Raw genomic sequence first — 19,920 nt, forward strand, 5'->3', positions numbered from 1 at the left:
GAGCGCTTGGAGCGCTCTGTCGGGCCGGGCGGAGCGCCTGAGCCAGCGGCCTCCGCCTGGCCCGGCCAAGGAGACCTGCCTCCCCACCGCCCAGATCCGGTGGCTGCAGCGTGGAGCGCATTGAGCGCTCCGCAAGACCGAGCGCTTGGAGCGCTCTGTCGGGCTGGGCGGAGTGCCTGAGCCAGCGGCCTCCGCCTGGCCCGGCCAAGGAGACCTGCCTCCCCACCGCCCAGATCCGGCGGCTGCAGCGTGGAGCGCATTGAGCGCTCTGCAAGACCGAGCGCTTGGAGCGCTCTGTCGGGCCGGGCGGAGCGCCTGAGCCAGTGGCCTCCGCCTGGCCGGCCGAGGAGACCTCCCTCCCCACCGCCCAGATCCGGCGGCTTCAGCGTCGGCGCTCCGCAGGACCGAGCGCTTGGAGCGCTCTGTCGCGCCGGGCGGAGCGCCTGTGCTAGCGGCCTCCGCCTGGCCCGGCCGTGGAGACCTGACTCCCTGCCGCCCAGATACGGCGGCTGCAGCGTGGAGCACATTGAACGCTCTGCAAGACCGAGCGCTTGGAGCTCTCTGTCGGGCCGGGCGGAGCGCCTGAGCCAGTGGCCTCCGCCTGGCCGGCCGAGGAGACCTCCCTCCCCACCGCCCAGATCCGGCGGCTGCAGCGTCGGGCGCTCCGCAGGACCGAGCGCTTGGAGCGCTCTGTCGCGCCAGGCGGAGCGCCTGAGCCAGCGGCCTCCGCCTGGCCCGGCCATGGAGACCTGACTCCCTGCCGCCCAGATACGGCGGCTGCAGCGTGGAGCGCGTCGAGCGCTCCGCAAGACCAAGCGCTTGGAGCGCTCTGTCGGCCGGGCGGAGTGCCCGAGCCAGCGGTCTCTGCCTGACCCAGCCGAGGAGACCTGCCTCCCCGCCGCCCAGAACCGGCGCAGCGCCAAGCGCTTGGAGCGCCCTGCCGGGCCGGGCGGACCACCTAAGCCAGTTTTTCTTCTTTTTTTCTTCCCTTTTTGTAATGTACAGAAATGCAAACTATAGCTTATCATCATCATTAATTAATGTACAGAAATGTAATGTACAGAAATGCAAATTATATCTTATCATCATCAGGTAATTAAAAAAAAAGACACCCCACCGAAAATAAGTATTCAAATAAACGTATGAAATGAAGGGACACCAGTGCTCTCACAAGTACATAAACTTCACTAGTTGCAAAAAAAAAATAGATCAAAGAAAATGAAGGTGTTAGGACAGAAGCTGTGTCCAGGGCAGTATCCCAAGTGTGTTCTCAGAGTTGTACCTTCTTCAGATTTAAAGGTCCACATACTTTATAACATTTTCATACCTGTCATGATTTATTTTATCTTACTCGTTTTTTTTAAAGACCTGACCAGAAGTTTTGTGAACATATAAAAGATGAAAAAAGTGAAGATTTTCAAAAGCGGTACATCCTTAAAAGAGAGAACTCTAGTCTAGACAAAGATGATAACCAGGTAAATGTTGAACTCATATAGTTGTCTTGACTACACACTTGCATTGTGCAATAGAAACTGGCAATTAATAACTTATTTAATTTAGATGCGAATACGATTAAAAGATGACAGAAGAAGCAAATCTATAGAAGAACGAGAAGAAGAGTACCAGAGAGCTAGAGAACGAATATTTGCACAAGATGTAGGTATTAAATTACAAGGAACATTCATAGCATCTTTGACTATGTGTGACTACCGTGACCCTAGATTGTTATACAGTACTTTGTTTATAATACTTGAATATTTAAATTACTTTGATATGCATTGGGTAAAGGTCATAAAATGCTGTGACTACATTAACATTCAACAGTGTGTTGAGAGAGTATTCAGCTGGTTTGGAAACCAGCAAGCAACTTGCTATTCTTCTCCACCTCTAGACCTTTAGATAAGGAAAATTTACGCCAAATAAGGAGTGGTGGAAAGCAGACTGAGGAATAAAAACTAATCAGGCCAGCTGTCCCCTGAGGACTTGTTAAATTCTGAATGTTTTAAGACTTGCTGTCCAGTTTCCCTTGTTTCTAATAAAACTATGTCAATACAGTGGAACCTCGGTTTATGAACACCTCGGTTTATGAATTTTCGGTTTATGAACGCCGCGGACCCATCTGGAACGGATTAATTCACTTTCCATTACTTTTAATGGGAAAGTTCGCTTCAGTTTATGAACGCTTCAGTTTATGAACAGACTTCCGGAACCAATTACACCCATGTTTCAGTTTATGAACGCTTCAGTTTAAGTACTCCGCGGACCCGTCTGGAACGGATTAATCCACTTTCCATTACTTTCAATGGGAAAGTTCGCTTCTGTTTATGAACGGTTACTCCGCGGACCGTCTGGAACGGATTAATCCACTTTCCATTACTTTCAATGGGAAAGTTCGCTTCAGTTTATGAACGCTTCAGTTTATGAACAGACTTCCGGAACCAATTGTGTTCATAAACCGAGGTACCACTGTATTAATTTCTTGGAATCTTAAGGTTTTCAAAAATATTTTGTATTTCTGAGAAACTTTCAGTAGAGACATGAAGGTGGGGAGGCATTTTTCACTTTTTATGTAATATGGGATGTGGATTTTTTTTATAACATGCTCCTTCTGTGACAAGAATGGGATAGTAGGGATGTGCCGATGTGGAGGATGTAGGCTGCATTACTTTTTGTCAAGGTAGCCTTGCCCCTCTCACCTCCTCCTTACAACCCTGATCAGCCCTTACGGAGGGAGTGAAGATCTCTGTATTCCTGTTCATTAAGGATAAATCATCTTACCATTATTTAAAATGAGTTCATATGGTGATTATGTAATTGTTCTGACTCTTTCGTATCATTGTAATTTCATACAATATAATGAAAAAAGCAGCCAGCACCTTATGGTTTGGCATAAAATAAGTCAGGCTTAGATTGCTGGGCTGGGTTCACATGTTCAAACAAAGCATAATTAGACTAAACAAACCATGGCTTAGCATTAGGAGTAGACTAGGCTAGTGTGTGACATGGCTTCCTATAATCTTACTATTAACTTGTGAACCATCATTGGGTAGTATGGGCTATTTATTACAGGTGGCCAAAAGACATTTAAACGTGTGTGTCGGATTATTTGTCACATTGGGATAGATAATACAGTAGTTAGCAATGGTGATCTTCATTCTACACTGTTTCTTCCTCAGTCGCTGTGTTCCCAAGAGAATTACATTATTGACAAAAGGTAAGAGAAATAAGTTTTTAAACAAGTTCTTATTTGCTTTTTCTAATAAAATATTAAGCTACTGTTTTATTGAACATGCCAACAGAATCCAGGAGGAAGAAGCCAATAGTACCCAGCAAAGGCGGCAGATCTTTAGGTATTGAATAAATTGGGTTTTTTTAAAAAATCCCAAAGTATTTTGCACGTATTTCACTTTTTCTTGTCCCTGATTTTGCAAATAATCCCTGGATTTTATAAGCCAATTTGGTGAATTGCAGGATCAATAAGGATGCTTCAGGAAGGTCAACCAACAGCCTTCAAAGCAGTACAGACAACGAGCTAAAGTATTCTGAATCCCGTCCATGGAGCAGCACCGACTCTGATAGCTCCCTTCGCAATTTGAAGCCAGCTGTGACCAAAGCCAGCAGCTTCAGTGGAATCTCTGTTCTGACAAGAGGCGATAGCACTGGAAGCAGCAAAAGCACAGGCAGACTATCTAAGACAGGTATGAGCGACAAACAGTCTGCTAATGTGTACATGCGTCAAATATCTAAGGAGAAAATATACCCCCTTTTTGCGAAAAGCAGTCCTCTGCCCTTTCAGTGATTATTTTGAGGAGAGTTGCTTTGGCTCAATTGCAATAGCATTTTGCTGCAAAACAAGTCTGTAGTGTGGTGGTTGGGAATCTGTGGCTTTCCAAATGTCATTGGACAGCAACACCAATTGTATCTTACCACTGGTCATTCATTGCTTGCTGGGGCTGATGAGATTTGGGAGTCCAGCAACATCTGGAGGGCCACAGGTTCCCCATTCCTGATATAGTGATTAAGTTTGTGTTGTTATAAAAAGACAAGCAAGGCCCACTGCTTTACCCCACTTTACCACCTGAGTCAGTGACCCCCCCCCCCAAAAAAAATGTTAGAAGCCATTGATTATGCAGCATATTTGGAACTACCTGGTTAGGCAAGGCATTTGGGTCAGGATTAGCCCAACTGGTCCTGATTAATTACTGTGGGCAGTAGACTGAAGCCTGACATACAGTATACAGTGCCAATCAAGGAATTGAAATTCACTTAACATTACAGTATGTCCCTGAAGTATTTAGATTGGAAAGTTTTTATTTCAATAACATTGTGGGGTCCTAGACATAGTCAAAAAATAATTGGGGGGGAATAACTACAAAAGCCAGTTTCATAAGAATGGCTGAGAATTTCTTGGTGTAAGGTTTTCTGTGTTTAAGGTTTCAAACGACAAGTGTAGCCTTCATGTAAGATAAAATGCACATTGGATTTAATGTACACAAGTACTTATGCAGCTACTTACCTTTGAAGCAAATACGTGAGCAGGGTTAGATTGAGACAGTTGTGACCCAGTGTCTAAAGCAGGGATTTGAGTGCAGGCCACCCATGCCCAAATCCCAGCACAGCCTTCTGCACTCCTGGGCTGGGACAAGCTGAGCTTTCCTGCTGTCTCACTGTTCCCCCTTTCCCTCTTGGTAATTGGTAGTGATGTTCAGTTTTGAGAACCCAGGTGAACAACCCTGCCAGCATTGCCTCCCATGGGCAACTGCCTTATACTGAGGTAGACCATTGGTCCGTCTAGCTCAGTATTGTCTACTCTGATTGGCAGCAGGTCTCTGGGATTTAAGATAAGGGTCTTTCCCAGCCCCACCTGGAAATGCTGGGGATTGAATCTGGGACCTTTTGCATTCAAAGCAGATGCCCTGCCACTGAGTTACAGCCCTTCCCCAATGACGAAAGCAGTTCATTATTTTTTATGTCTACATTTAGGCTATCTCCCGTTGAAGGTAATTATCTTCTGTATCAAGTTTTGTTTTGCTTATAGCAATTAAATAAGTAAATAAAATGAAATAATGTTTTGTTAAGCATGAATTTAAGGAATAACTTCATTTGGCAAAAGGTGCGAGCTATGAGAGGCTCAGTCCTGCTAATGGGAACCAGTTTTAAAATATACCTTCCTATGGATACAGGTGATCTGGGAGCTATGTAGCTAAGCAGTTATCAACTTTGCGTTTCTGGGAGTGTAAAGCTCTGAATTACTTAAATCTGTAGTACCGTAGTGCATGTCCTTTCTGAAACACAAAGTACCAGTCTTGAAAGTCAGCTTGCTTAGTTATCTTTATTTTATTTCTTTAGCCTCCTGGTGTTAGCAAAAGCTGTTGATCTCTGGGTCTTCTAGCAGAACATGTCAATGAAACATGGTTGTGGCCTTATTCGATGGAAGCTGTTAAGAGCTTGTTTGTAGGGCACTTGCAGGGCATTTGTAGAACTTCCCATGTTTCAGCATTTACTTAGCTCTTTCAGAACCTTCTGTTAATTTCATAGGGTCCATCTCATCGCTGCTTTACAATATGTTTGGACATAGCCCAACATATCAATCTGTAGGCCATGTTGTGGGAGGAATAGGGATATTTGTTGGTGATGGTGTTCAGTCTCTTGTGGAGAGTTTCTTCACATCAAATTTTCAGGTTACAGGCACTGCAGTGCACAAGAGCCCTTTCCATTACTGCTGTCTAGCAAGAAAAACAGCCACTGTTTGATGTTTGGATTTCACAACAATGTTTCCATAGTATTGAGGCTACAGTACTGTAATATTCTCCTTGGTAGTTTTCCAGGATTGGTCCTTCCAGTTCTTTGCCTTGTTAGTTGTTAGAATACACTAATTTTCTCCCTCTCTAAACTTCCTAATGGGCATTCACAGGTATAAAATAAAACCTTTAAACTTCTGCAAAATGTTCACTGTTGTGAAGTGAGTGCATACCTGTGCATGTTAGAAGATTCTATAGTTAGGTTGGCCCCATAAGAAACAGGTTGGGTAATTCATTAGGAAAGCACTAACTTCAGTCCCGGGAGAACTTTTGTTTTTTTTTCCTGGAATCTCAGCGGTCATCCAAAGTGTGTTAAATTTCCAAAGGATCTCGTCACAGTTAAGGTACAAGCAATCTGTGTCAACCAGTCCTGAGTCTGCAGTCTTGCTTAAGAACATAACGAGTGCCTTGCTGGATCAGATTGTAGTCTTTTAGGTTGTTGCTTGATTTTAAATGGCAGTTTGAATATAATTTGATTGATGTTACGAATGTAATTTTATGTTCCTTGGTTTTAATTATATACTTTAAGTTGATGGTTTAATTATGTTGACTTGGCTCCCAATTGAGCAAAACGGCAGCATAAAAATCAAATAAATGGATAAACTAGTCAAGCATTCTTTGCAGTCAGCCTATAGTCGGTGAATGATCCTCCAGAAATAGATCAGTGTGCCACGCCTGCATTGATCTAATTCACCAAAACGAAAGCATTAAAGCTTTAGGTATTCAGATTTCATATGTAACATACTAGTTCACAGAGGGCCATTTCAGTCTAGCAAACCATAGTATAAATTTGGAGTAGCCAACTTGGTGCTATCCAGACATTTTGGACTATTGATTCCTAGTAGTAGTAGTAGTAGTAATAGTAATAATACTATCCTGCTCTTCCTCCCAAATGAGTGCAGGTCAGCAAACACACAAACGATAAACCTCTAAAATACTGAAAAACTATTCTAATACAGATGCAGATTTAGCTTTAATTATGCTGATGTCAATCAAACTTGAAATCTTGAAGATTATACCATTTTATAAACAGTTAATTGTTTTCCTAGCAAGTGGCTTGATTTAGAATGCTACAAAAGCCAGTATAAATTCTTTCCCCAGTTTCATCAGTGCTGCATCATTTTGCAAGGCACACTTGTAGACATGCCTGCAGTGTACTGATTCAGCCACAACTGAAAAGCAAAATTAGTACCATAAATTTTGATCTGCTGTGTTAAGATGAAAAGTGCAATCAAAGTGAGAGCTCTTCTCAGTGAGGAGCAATTGTTCATTAAAAAACGACAAATATTGGCTCAACAGAGCCATTTAAAATGAAAGATGTTGGCTCCATCTCAGATATTTATCACCTTAAGGATTATGCAGAAGCTGCTGACTTATTCTTGCATCTCATATATGTACATTTATTACCGAATTTGAAATGTTAAAGCTAAAGTCGAGCTATGCCAAGTCCCATTTTGGTAATAGGTTAGGCACGTTCTTAATATTGCCCATTGACACCAACATGGCTTAGTGTTGACTTCTCCTTACGATTAGCTTTATCTTGATACCTAATTCACTGACTGATATCTGAGAGTGCAGTAGATCAGGATGGGGAACCTGTGGCCTTCCAGTTGTTGTTGCACTGCAATTTTCGTTTTCCCTGACAACTGGTCTTGCTGGTTGGGGCTGATGAGTTGGAGCTCAGGAGCCTCAGGTTCTGCCCACCCAATGCTGTAGATAAACTCTGTTGTAGGCTATGTATGTGATAGAGGGGGATCTAATGGTGTTACACGGTCTCTTTTTTTTTGCTTCTGCATGCTTTGGTTGCCTCAGATTTCTCAGCCTACTGCTCCATTGATTAGAACCTTTTTTGGGGGGATGGGTATGCGAATAAGACATGGTGTGTTGCCATTCTGCATTATTTTTCTCATGCCCAGCATGAGGTCAAAGAACCTGTGCAGAAGTTTGGGGCAGCTTTAGGGCAGGCCCCTCTTCTCTTGTGGCATGCACTTGTAGCTGAGAAGGAGAAGCTGCAGGGGTGGGGTGGGGTGGGGCGGGGTGGGGCAGCTAGTGTAGTTCCAGGCTGTGCATTTAAAAGCGTTAAGCATTTAATAACAACCTGCCTATTTAAATGTGCATGAATATTATTCTGTCTCTAGGTGAAATTCATTTCTCGTTACTCCTCTCCTAGGTTCAGAGTCTTCTAGTAGTGTAGGGTCATCCACGGGTTCTCTTTCTCACACCCAGCAGCCTCTTCCAGTCACAGCTCTCAGCCAGCCTTCTCATGGCACACCTGCCGTCTATCCAACTGTCAGCACTAGTAGTTCCCTTTCCTTTGACGGTGGCATAAGTGGGCAAGTGGCGCCTCCTAGCAGTAGCTTCTTTTTGCTTCCCTTGGAAGCGGCAGGCATACCACCTGGAAGTATTCTGATCAACCCTCAAACAGGTTGGTATCCAGCCGTGGATGTCTGTGCCTTGTCTCTGTCTCTCTGTCTCTCTCTCTCCTTCCCCCTTCCTTCCTTTTAACAGTAACGTTTAACTTGCCATAATGTGTAAAAGGAAATAAATAAATAAAAAGATTATTATCAGTTATTTATTTAATGTATATCCCACCCTTCGTCTAAAGATCGCAAAGATCTTTCTGCCTTTCTCTCCCTACCTTCCCACCCTGATTTCCCCTTCTCCTAATTTTGCAGCAACATGTATTTTAACACCTCTTCAGAGGACTTTGTAAAATTGTAATGTTATATACCTTGATGTACAAACGGTGAGGAATAGTGAAGATTTCTCATCAGATGATGCTCTTCTGCCTTATGAGAAGCTCTTGTATGTACAATATTTTCAAATGGCACATGAGTAAAAATAATAATAATATGGAATTGACAAGTATAGAGGCTTCAGTTGGTTTATGATCTTAAATGATATTTTTCCTGTTAATACTGTATATACCTAGGTTGGTCTGTAGATAGGAATAAATGTACAGTAGTCCTTTATTGGGCACCTTCAGTTCTGAAGGGGTGTGATACGGTTCTGCTGCTAAAGCTGAACAGTGTCTGAAAGAGAGACCATCTGCAAAGCCTTCACTTTTCCACTTAATCTTCCCACAAAAAAGCCTTGCTTTGATGCCTGCTTTTAAACCCTTTCGTCCTCTTGAGGAGTAAACTATAAAGCAGCATTGTCTCTTGAAAATAGGCAGTGGTTGTGATGGTATGTTTCGTTTTGCTGGTAAATTGCATTTTGCTGAATAATGTGTGTGTTTCATCTCGGTCTTCTAGGTCAGCCATTCATTAATCCAGATGGCACTCCAGTTGTGTATAATCCTCCTATGCCTCAGCAGCCTGTTAGAAACCAAGTGCCTGGACCTCCTCAGCAGCCACCTCCTCCCCTACCACCTCAGCAACAGCCAGCAACCAATCACATCCTTTCACAGGTGCACATGTCAAAATATGCAATGTTTGACCGAGCGTTCTTGGCATCCGATGAGAAGAAAACGGTGGATCGTTGTGGCTATAAGTTAGGGGAAGGTGGTGCTGGCCTATTTATGACTTGAGGGGACAATTTTTTGTTCCAAGCGACCCCGTTTTCTTAAAGCAGTGAGACAACCTGTCGTGGTTACATATGCAATGTGTGTGCCTAAGTTTTTAAGAGCTAAGAATCTTACAAATCCATCTTGCTTATGTGGTGTGGGACGTCCTTATGAAGCAAGACACACCTATAGATGGAGGAATGCTTATTATTAGAGTTACTGTAGGTAATCTGACTCTTGTGTCAAATTTACTTTTAGTTGCACAATTAATATGGAGGATGTTCTTGATTTTGCATAAATTTATCCCCCCCCCAAAAAAAGAGAAGAGAAATACTGCCATTTCCATTTCTTCTTACTCTGTTGTTAACTGGTGTGTGTTCCACTGTTACTTCTTCAGCCTATCCGACCTCTTCAGCCTTCTTCACAGCCTGTTCAATTCTCCACAGTCACCTATCCACCCCCGCTCCTGCCCGTCTCGTCTACCCAGCAATACACTGTGGTATAATACCTTCTACTCACCTCTTCTGTGCATGACTGAATCTTTATAGACCTAGTTTCATGTGTTGGGATGTGCATGTGTAATAAATAATACAAATACTGACTGGCTGTGACATCCAAGGTAAATCAGCCTGGGCCAGAGCACAAAAAAGGGTTCAAGGAAGAAAGTATTCCTGTCCTGAGTTAATTGGAAGTTTACCTGCAAGTTAAAAACAAGCTCTGTGCACAAAAACAATTGCATTACAATTACTCAGCCAAACAGTATTTGTTTGTACCCCTTGAATATTTTTACTTTGTTAGGACCCTTCCTCCTCACCCCCCACCCCCCGCCTATTTCTTTGACTAATTTCCTAAGGTGTTTTGCTTTCTCTCATCTCCCACTGCAATAAAAAGCTTTCTGCCACCCTTTAATGTTTGATGGGTACCAGAGTTTGCCTTCCCTCTCCATTTTTGAGTGATGCAGCTTAGCTGCATTCCTCAAATTTATTGACATCCAGCTTCCTGATGCAAGGTAAGATTCTCCACATATCAGAGTCCTTCATTGCAGTCTTTTTGATGAATCTGGCAATTTCAGATTCTGTCAGTTTTTGCTTTTTCCGCCTAAAGTTCAGTTCACCCAATTCTGCATCAGTTTTTTTTAAAGGACCACATGAATACTTACATGCATTTTCATGCTAATTTCTCCAATACACTAATTCTTGTGTTCATTTCCTCCCAGTATATAATTTTTTGTGTGCAGTTTGTTTGGATAACCACATTGCAAAATTTGGAGAAGTGTGAATTTCAAAGGATAAGTTGCACTTTGGTTTGTGTATTGATTCAGGAAGTGTGAATTTGGTTTGTTTGCATTAAAAAGAAACTGGATGAATTTCTCGTCCATTTCTACTTGGAGAATTATGCTTTAACATCAAATCAGATGAATGGGAAAACCCCATTGCATTAGTCGAAGTCCTTGTATGCACTTCTGCTAGTGGCACTAGTTAGCTGAATCCTGCCCTATATATAATATGCACACACACCACTCCCAACATATTTAAAACAAAGTTCGATGAATGGGCAGGTAATTTGTCCTGGCTGCTAAATGTCATTTTTGTTATAAATTCAAATTTGCTCTTTCGCATAATTGAACTTCTCATACACGAAATATCCAGATCTCTCCCCCCCCCCCCCAGTTCCCCAGTTTGTTGCATCTGTATCTGTGGCAAATATTTCCATGGTACAATAGCACCAGAAAGTATTACCAGGCACATTTAACACAGCTTTTACAAAAAATAAAGTTTGTGTTTCTTGTTGTAGGTATAAAATTTGTGTTTCATTCCCTATGTTTCTACTTATTGCTGCTAATGAGATGTTACCTTTGTTTTAAAACTGTCACTTTTAACCTGCTATAAGTAGATATGAGGATACTTCACTATTTCATGTTTAGTTGTGTGGTGTTGTTGTTTTAATCAAACAGTGCTATCTCCTTGTGCATTCGAAAGAGGAATAACTCTTACTGTTTTGCTTATTTCAGCAAGACAACCTAGGATCCCAATTTAGCCATATGAGTCTCTCCCGACAGCCATCTGGGGAAGCTGCTGATCCTCATGCCACCATGTTCCAGTCCACGGTTGTCCTTCAGCCCCCACAGCAATCTGGTTTCATCATAGCAACGGCCCCACCTCCTCCACCAGCCCCACCGCCACCCCCTGGCCAACCTGTTCCTACTCCTAATTACAGTGCATCCAGCCACCCTGTCAACCAGCAAGTTCTTCAGCCACAGGGATATATGCAGCAACCAATGCCACAGGTAGAGAGAGCTTTTTAATACCTACCAATGTCAAAGGTGTAGTTCATATTAACTGCTGATTAAACTGAATCTGGCTTTGTGTAGAGCTTCCTCTTCCTCCCACCCCTTTAATTTATGTGGAAGCAATCTGAACTTCATACTTCAATCACAGAAAGAATTAGAGGACCCTGCAGCTTTGCTGTCAACAAATATTAACATTTTTTTGATTGATTTTAGCAGGATTAGAAGTTGATGCATATTTATTACATATGCATGTCTTCTGTTCTTTAAAAGGACTGTGTGTGCATTACAATAGTTAAAAGAGGTGTTCCACCTCATAGGTGTTCCACTGACATATTTGTAATACAGTATTTTGACCTAAACAATACGTATTTTAAGTGAGACTACAGTGGTACCTCTAGTTACGAACTTAATTTGTTCTGGAGCTCCGTTCTTAACCTGAAACTGTTCTTAACTAGAGGCGTGCTTTTGCTAATGGGGCCTCTTACTGCCGCTGCACCGCCAGCACACGATTTCCGTTCTCATCCTGGGGCAAAGTTCTCAACTCGAGGTAGTTGTTCCAGGTTAGCGGAGTTTGTAACCTGAAGCGTTTGTAACTCAAGGTACCACTGTACTCCTTCTTTTTAAAGCTGTGACAGCATGCCTTAGCCTGTGTCTTGTTTTTGTTGAGACTTCCACAAGAGCCTCCTCTGTTTTATGATAATGGATTGTATCCAACTAAGTCATATTCAGAAAAAAAAACCTACTGAAATAAGTGTACTTAAGTTAATCATGCTCATTGTGTCCAACCAGTCATGGCCAAACTTGGCCCTCCAGCTGTTTTGGGACTACAATTCCCATCATCCCTGATCACCGGTCCTGATAGCTAGGGATGATGGGAGTTGTAGTCCCAAAACAGCTGGAGGGCCAAGTTTGGCCATGCCTGATACAACCCAGTACTTCAGTTATCACATCGGCTGACAAAGCATGGAGCCACATTGTGTCTTTCTGCTGTTTTGGATCTACAGCTGGATACAATGAATGCATGTTAAAATTTCACCAAGAGATAATGCTGTTCATCAGCTAAACATTTAAATAACCCCACTCCTCCTGTTTTTCACTAGACTTGCTTTTCTGAGTATGTGTATGTGTATACTTATATGCTTTCTTATTTATCTGCCATCATTTTATGCTGTTGGACTTGACTCAATTATTGAAGCATATAAATGAATCTCCAACATGTTGCTTCCTTTTTAGATGCCAGCCTGTTACTGCGCTCCAGGCCAGTATCCACACTCCAGTCAGCAGTATCGGCCAGTTACTTCTGTTCATTACAACACACAGCAAAACCAGCCACTGCCACAGCCTGCACAGCAGACAGGTTGGTGGTCTCTCCCCCTCTCCACCCCCTACAGCCCAAATGCATGTACTTCTGGACATTTTCAGGTTGCTGTGTGATGCAGGAGGAAATACGGTTTTGTTGTGAAAGCCTGAAAGGTCTGTTACAAATAAAGTAAGGTTTTTGGCTTTGAAGTGCTGATAGAATTCCCATCTGGTGAAAATGCATTCTTTTAAATTGTTTGAGCTGATAAATCCTAACTGACCGTATTCACAAGAAAAGAGGGTGGGAAGTAAATTATTTGTTTGGAAAACATAACCTTGAACACTCATTCTCTTCAATCTATTTTTGGCAATGTGAAGAACTTCTAACAAAAGTCCAAATTGACATGGATTGATGTTCTCCTCGATTTTCAAGTCTCAAGTTTGTGTTCAATTTATACCGTAACTGTAGCATTGCTCCATAGGTTTTTGCCTTAAACTTGTTCAGAAATTCTTCAGATAAGATATCTCTGATCCTGAGTTATGGCGAACAAGTTTATCTCCCATTGCCCTTGGCTTTTGATGTTTCTCTGGGTCTTGAATTCATCCTCAAAAACATAGAAAACTATAACATTTCGGTGTTGTCTTTTCCGTGTGTTTTCTGCTGTTTTTTGAACCTCGTTTAGTCATAGGCGGTAGTTTTAATACAACGGCACCCTTACTTTTTGCAGATTGAGCTCTATTGTCAAGAAGGTTTGTACTTCAGTGTGGTTTAGTGTTTGTGCATGCATTAATTGTTAAGAAGTACAAAGGGGATTCTACTTTGAGAATTGACAATTGGACTCAGTTGCTTTGCTTTATTTTTTTTGAAATTTTGTTTTGCTTGAGAGCCTCTTAGAAACGCTATCTAGAATATGAAGAGGAAGAGTTATGGCTTTTTCCCCACTGGCAACACCTTTGTTCTCAGTGAGCATGTTTTCATTCCCACAGCAGCTAAATAAATGCAGGAAATAAAGGATTGGCTTCTCTTGTGTTTTAATATGTGCCTTAGAAGTACAAGGGCTGTCAAAAATGAGATTGTGGCCTTGATCTAGTCATGTTGATAAGGGTTTTAATAATTTTTAATGCCGCCTTTGAAAACTTTGTGTTTTGAAAAAAGGAATACCTCTTACACCATTGGGTCACAGAGCACCACAATATTACAAGGGTGAGGATGATAAAGAAATCCTAATAGAAAATAATATATTTTATTTTTTTAAAGAATCATCTTTCAAATCTATTATATTTCAGCAATGATTTTGGCACTAATAAAGTGTAATTCTGCAGTAGGTTTAGGGCTACTAGCATTGAATGAAAGTGAATTGTATCATCATATTTGCTTATATTTGCCATTGTACATGGGAATGCAGCCATGTTAAAGCTAGATTTTGTCCATCTTAGCAAGGTTTAAAATGAACCCTCCCTCTTTTTGTGTACACATGCTATTACTTTAATCTTTATTTTTGATCTGAACAAGTTGCCTTGAATCGATACGAAGTTGGGACTTATTGAAATCAATATGAAAAATAGATACAAGCTTTTCATACTGATTTATTGAATTTCAATGGGACTGCAAGTAACTTCTAAGTATAGAGGTTGGCTCTATCCAGTGACTTGGATCCTAATTCTTCCTGCTTCCAGAAACGCCCTGCATTCCACCTTGCATTCTTTAGAAGCCCTGCCCCAAGAAACTTTTGGGGAGGGCACAGGTGGCTATAGGAAGGAAGGAGAGTGCTAGAAAGTCCTTAATTTACCTTCCAATCCAAGATACTGCCTCTAATTACATAAGGATAATGTCTCTGACTTGGCTGCCTTTGAGATATTTTAGGGCTCATTAGCCAACCACGTCACACAGTTATTAAAATTATCCTCTGTTTTCTCACCCAAGTTTGCCTTACAATATCATGGTTGCATGATAGTTTGGATCCCAGCCTAAATATTTTCCATCTTGAACAGTATTTCCCACTTCCTGTTTTACAACTCATGCTGGGCAAGACTTCCATGACCAATACATTGTAGATGTAGACATTGCTTAACAGTATGCTCCTGCGGAAGGGGTTTTGCACGTTAGCTAAAGGGCCAGAGCGGATTTGTTTCTGAGGAGTTGTGCCAGTTTATACCCACATTTAGAAGCTTCTGGAACCACCAGTGCTCTGCTGGTAAGTTAGGTCCAAGCTGCTGAAGCTTAGATGTCAAGTTAGTTTCAGGATGTTTGAATAATGGCCTGGAAAGTTTCCTGATGTGTGCATGGGAGTTTAAAGATTTCTAGGGCAATAGAAAATAGTATCTATGTAAGTACAAAAAAGGCACAAGTGCTCTGCAAAATGTGAAAGGACTGAAGTGTTTAAGCACATTCTTTTTTAAGTGAAAGCAAGAATAAGCCCATTTGAATGCTACCTGTTGTTCACCACTATCTTCAGTGACCTGTGGGTTTTTTTAAACTTTGCAGCATTTTTAATATTTTAGATAATTAGTGGAAACAACTTTCAGAATATCTACGTATTTTGTAGTAAATGTATGGTTTTATGTGTGTCTCTGTGGCAAACCAGGCCGTGGTATGTATGATAGATTGTGCAATAGATTGGCTTTATTCATGAGCTGTTGGATTCGGGGCCGTAACACTGTCTGAGAGGGTTACATTTCTCACAGTGAACCGGTCTCTTTTTCAGCTGCTTCCTGGCTTCCTTTTTAAAGGGGTCTCAGGTGTGTCTGTCTTGGATTGTTGCTTTTCTTATCAAGGAGCAAGCACTGTTCTTCCCTTTAAGAAAATAAAGAAAGAAAAGTCAGCAACATCTGTCCTTACCTAGGTGGCACCAGGAAGGTGGTGCTCAGAAACAGACATTGGGCAAGAATGTCTTTGACAGGCTTTTTTTTTTGCCTTTTTCTGGTCTGTTGTGTGTCCTGTGTTTTTTTTTGTGTTTTCTCACAATGCTTTGAGGGTTGTACTTCGTTAGTGAAATCTTATGTCTCTTTCTAATTGCATGAGATGCAGATCGTGGTACTATAATCAATTTCGTTATTTAAGGAAGAGATAGTATTGCAGAATGTATTGTCTCGTTCTTTGCAGTTCTCTTGAATTTTGGGAAGCATGAGGTTTTTAACTGCAGTTTGCTAGTGCTGCTGTAAAATACATTTCAGCAGGTGTTGCTTCTTCCCTTTCTTTTTCCTGCTGAGCGCTGTATTTCTTTCATGCCACTTGATTTTCTGGGGTAGAATAGTGAAGCTAAAAATAGAAAGTGCCTTGAAACCCCATGGGGCAGTGTGTTAGCAGCAATTTATATTGCCCTAGTTCCTCTCTCAGCATGGAAAATTGATTTTTGCTTTGTCTGTGTGAAAGTGCCAGAAGACACTGAATAATTTTCACAGCTACACTGCAGTCCTTGAAAAAAAATGAAGTTGCAGCACTTTTGTAGATTTCCAGGTTTCTATGCCATCATCAGTACCTCAGCCTGGATTCTAGTGCTGCTGGACACAATTTGTTAGGTGCTGAATATATTCAGGCATCTATTTTATTTAAAAACATAGAACTGTTGAGAGGAGAGCATGATAAAACCTCAGTATCTCTTCCCCCCTGAAACAAGATTGGGAGGGAGGTATACTATGTAAACTGTAACTTTGCGACCATGCATATTTAATCTGGCTTGTACACATCTTTTTAGTTTATGTCTTAATAGTAGATGTGCTTTAGCTGCAGTCCCACTCAATTACTTCAAATTATTACTGATTTCACTTTTAAAAGAGATTTCATGCTTTATTTCCTTGATGCATACATATGATCTTAATAAGGAAATAAAGATCCTGCTTTTACAGGATGTAGTTTTGCATAGTACATCCAGTATTTTAGGTACAAGGTAAACCTGCCTTAAGGACAAGAAGTTGGGCAAAATCACCCACTTCTCCGTTCCGAGCTTTTTAATCTTTATCTAGTAATGAACATGATATTTGATAGCCTGTACCTATAAAACAGATGTAGTCCACTCATCAGACTTAACATCTTATACCAGGCTCATTCTTAATCAAATAAATTTGCTGCAGCAAAGATTGTAGAAAAACAAAAACAAGGTGTCATGAATGGGTTCATTACTTTTGGGAGAGCCCTAAGGTTTAGTACTGGATTCAGTGTTTCTGGGATTGTGAATGCACACATGTAAATAATGCAGCATGGCTGTCCAGATGAAACACTTCCATTTTAGAGTTAGGCAGAACCGATTATTGTTAAACAGCAAAGCACCAACAGAGGTGATACATCTTGTTTTCAAAAGCAGGACAGCAAAGTGCAATGGAATGTGACACTTCCCTTGAAACTGAGGACTGGGAAATCGGTGTCTGAAAGTTCAGCACAGCATTCAGCATTTCAAAGCACAAATAGTAGCTTGGCCCCTTCATCTGTTTTCAAAGGAGGAAAAAAAATGCCAAACACATTACAGTGCAGCAGCTGAAATGAGGCCTCTCAAGCACTGTGTGCTTTATTTATATGATTTTCCAGGGAGACAGGAAGGCACAATTGTAATGGAGCAATTAGCAAGAATAGCAAAAAGATAGCATTATGTGGCCAGAAAAAAAGAGAAAGGGGCAGCTGATAAAATATGAAGGTGTATATTGCACAATGTATGTCTTAATTTGAGTTTCCAAGGGCTCAGTGTCAGTTTTTTGAAATAAAACATGTTTGAATGTTACAGATACAGTGCTGGGTTTTCACTGGAGAAACATCCCATGCCTTTAAAAGCTATGCTCACCACCCAATGCTTTACACTGTACAGTGGTACCTCAGTTTACAAACACAATTGGTTCCGGAAGTCTGTACTTAACCTGAAGCGTACTTAACCTGAAGCGAACTTTCCCATTGAAAGTAATGGAAAGTGAATTAATCCGTTCCAGATGGGTCCGCGGAGTACTTAAACTGAAAATACTCAAACCAAGGTGTACTTAAACCGAGGTATGACTGTATTTTAAAAAAAAAAAGCTTACAAGAATGGTGCATTTTTTTGACATTCCACATGCAAATTATTTTCCACTACAGTAATTGGATGGGAAAGAGAATCTTTTCTATTAACTTACCGTATTCTGTTCACCCAGCAATGGAGCAGTGCTGAATCTTGCCAGCTCCATGCATAGTTTTACTGGGACCAGATACCTTATTCTTTAAATAGAAGAAAAATAGGCACCTGGCGTTGATAAGACTATGTAGGCTCAGTCTTCATTTCTTAAGTAACTCAAAAACTTGAGCCTGTTCTGTTAATTTGTATAAAGGCATTTGGTTTAAGATCTGGTAATATGCTTTTAAGGTGATCTGATAATACCTTGGCCTTTAAGTAGTGAGGTGGTACCTTAGCTTAAGGTCAGTGAGAATTTAGCCCTTGTTCCTGTCCTTTGAACCCCATTGGGAGACTTCCAAACTACCATCTTGTCAGTAAATGGAAAAGATAGGAGGGGGAACCTTTTGTTGCAAAATATTCCATGTTTTTTTTTACTTAGGACTGTTCCAACTCATGAAATAAGTCAGACCTGTGACCAGGTAAACAGACACACACATAACACACACATCTCAGCCTTCAAAAGTAAGATAAATTGTCTGTCTTGCATTGTTGTTCAGTGGGCTTGTTCAACTTGATATGCATGTGTTGCTACTGATTAAAATAAAACAAAATTACTCAAGGAGACAATGAAAAAGACAAGGAATAAAAGTTCAAAAAGCCAATGCTTTGTATACCTGAATAGAATCTGTCATTTTAGTGAAAATGAAGTACAAACTCATAGTTGCACTGCACTTAAGTAGGCAAAAGTTGCCACATGCCAACTAATTATGATTAGTTGGAGGAACTGTCCAAACAAAACTGCCCCATGTATCTATAGTGCCCTTTAGTTGTTATAACACTGGCATAGGAGTTCATTTTCCTGTGAGTTCAGTCAGTGCTATTGCTATGACATCTGAAAAGGGCCACAATTATACAAGTAGGGCTATTGACATGGGTCCTTACTGCACAGTTGTTGACATATCCTGTGCAGTTATCCATGCCAACCTCATGCTGATCCTTTAAACATTACAACATCTTTGTGGAATAAACCCACAGATTCCTGTACTACAGCTGTAGCATCTAAAGGGAACTGGGGTTTAAATATGTTTCGTTATAACATGTCAAAATGAATAATAATATTTCTGTATTTGCAGGTTACCAAGTTATGCCTAACCAGCAGCAAAACTACCAGGGTTTAGTTGGCGTCCAGCAATCTCAGAACCAAAATATAGTCAGTGGCCAGCCAAACAATATTGGAAATCAGATCCAAGGTGTACTTGTTCCATACCCACCTGTGCCATCTTATCAAGTAAGCTATTGTTTGTTGTCGTCTTCTTATTGATATAATTGATTCTTTTTAAAAACACTGAAGCTTTGCCTAGTCAGGACTAAGGGTTGTTGGTCACTTTTGGAACAGGGTTATCACAAATGTATACAAACTTAACTGCCGCAAAATGGTTTGTTGGAGTGAAACATTTTATTTGTAGACTAAAGCTTCACAGTTATTCAGTTTGGATTTTAAACAATGGAGAAATTTTGCTTTCTCTGTTTCCAGAGATCAGCTAAGCCCATTTGCAGAACAATCAAGGTGCCCTAATACAGTACTTCACCTTTTCTTTCTGCATATTAGTTTTGTGTAGCTGACATTCACCTACCACTATTCCACATTGTTTTCATTGTTTTCTTGAAGAGCCAGAGGCGCTGGAAAATCCTCTCTGCCATTCCACAGCCTCTGCTCAAGAGTGAGACCTAAGACTTCCTCTGAGCTAAACCACTTCAAATTGTATGTAGGAGCTGTTGGAAAACTAGAACCAGGGAGAATGTTAGGCTCTGGAAGGCCCTGACACCTAGTTTTCTTTGTGAAGGAATTACTTTCATTCATGTGGACCCCTACCTATAATTTGAAGCGTTTCATCCTAGCAATAGGTTTATGCCTCCTTGGCAAGTACTAGGATTCAGGGTATCTGCTGTCTT

At 41.2% G+C, this 19,920-nt stretch overlaps 1 protein-coding gene across 6 annotated transcripts in view; it reads left to right on the forward strand.

Annotated features, from left to right (window-relative positions):
* Window positions 1-19,920, forward strand: part of R3HDM1 (R3H domain containing 1) — a 73,185-nt gene that overhangs the window by 43,669 nt on the left and 9,596 nt on the right. For 2 of the 6 annotated variants that reach the window (XM_035130492.2, XM_060279426.1), the window contains 10 exons: window positions 1,367-1,475; window positions 1,561-1,656; window positions 3,177-3,214; window positions 3,300-3,350; window positions 3,472-3,698; window positions 9,056-9,210; window positions 9,704-9,805; window positions 11,318-11,593; window positions 12,830-12,953; window positions 19,101-19,255. In XM_035130492.2, coding sequence (XP_034986383.2) covers window positions 1,367-1,475; window positions 1,561-1,656; window positions 3,177-3,214; window positions 3,300-3,350; window positions 3,472-3,698; window positions 9,056-9,210; window positions 9,704-9,805; window positions 11,318-11,593; window positions 12,830-12,953; window positions 19,101-19,255 — 1,333 coding nt within the window. Of the gene's footprint in view, window positions 1-1,366; window positions 1,476-1,560; window positions 1,657-3,176; window positions 3,215-3,299; window positions 3,351-3,471; window positions 3,699-7,971; window positions 8,227-9,055; window positions 9,211-9,703; window positions 9,806-11,317; window positions 11,594-12,829; window positions 12,954-19,100; window positions 19,256-19,920 lie in introns of all 6 variants that reach the window. The other 4 variants (XM_035130498.2, XM_035130506.2, XM_035130460.2 and 1 more) reach the window with 3 other exon arrangements.

This window comes from Zootoca vivipara, chromosome 1, assembly GCF_963506605.1.
Source record: "Zootoca vivipara chromosome 1, rZooViv1.1, whole genome shotgun sequence".
In the NCBI taxonomy this organism is placed as follows: domain Eukaryota; kingdom Metazoa; phylum Chordata; class Lepidosauria; order Squamata; family Lacertidae; genus Zootoca; species Zootoca vivipara.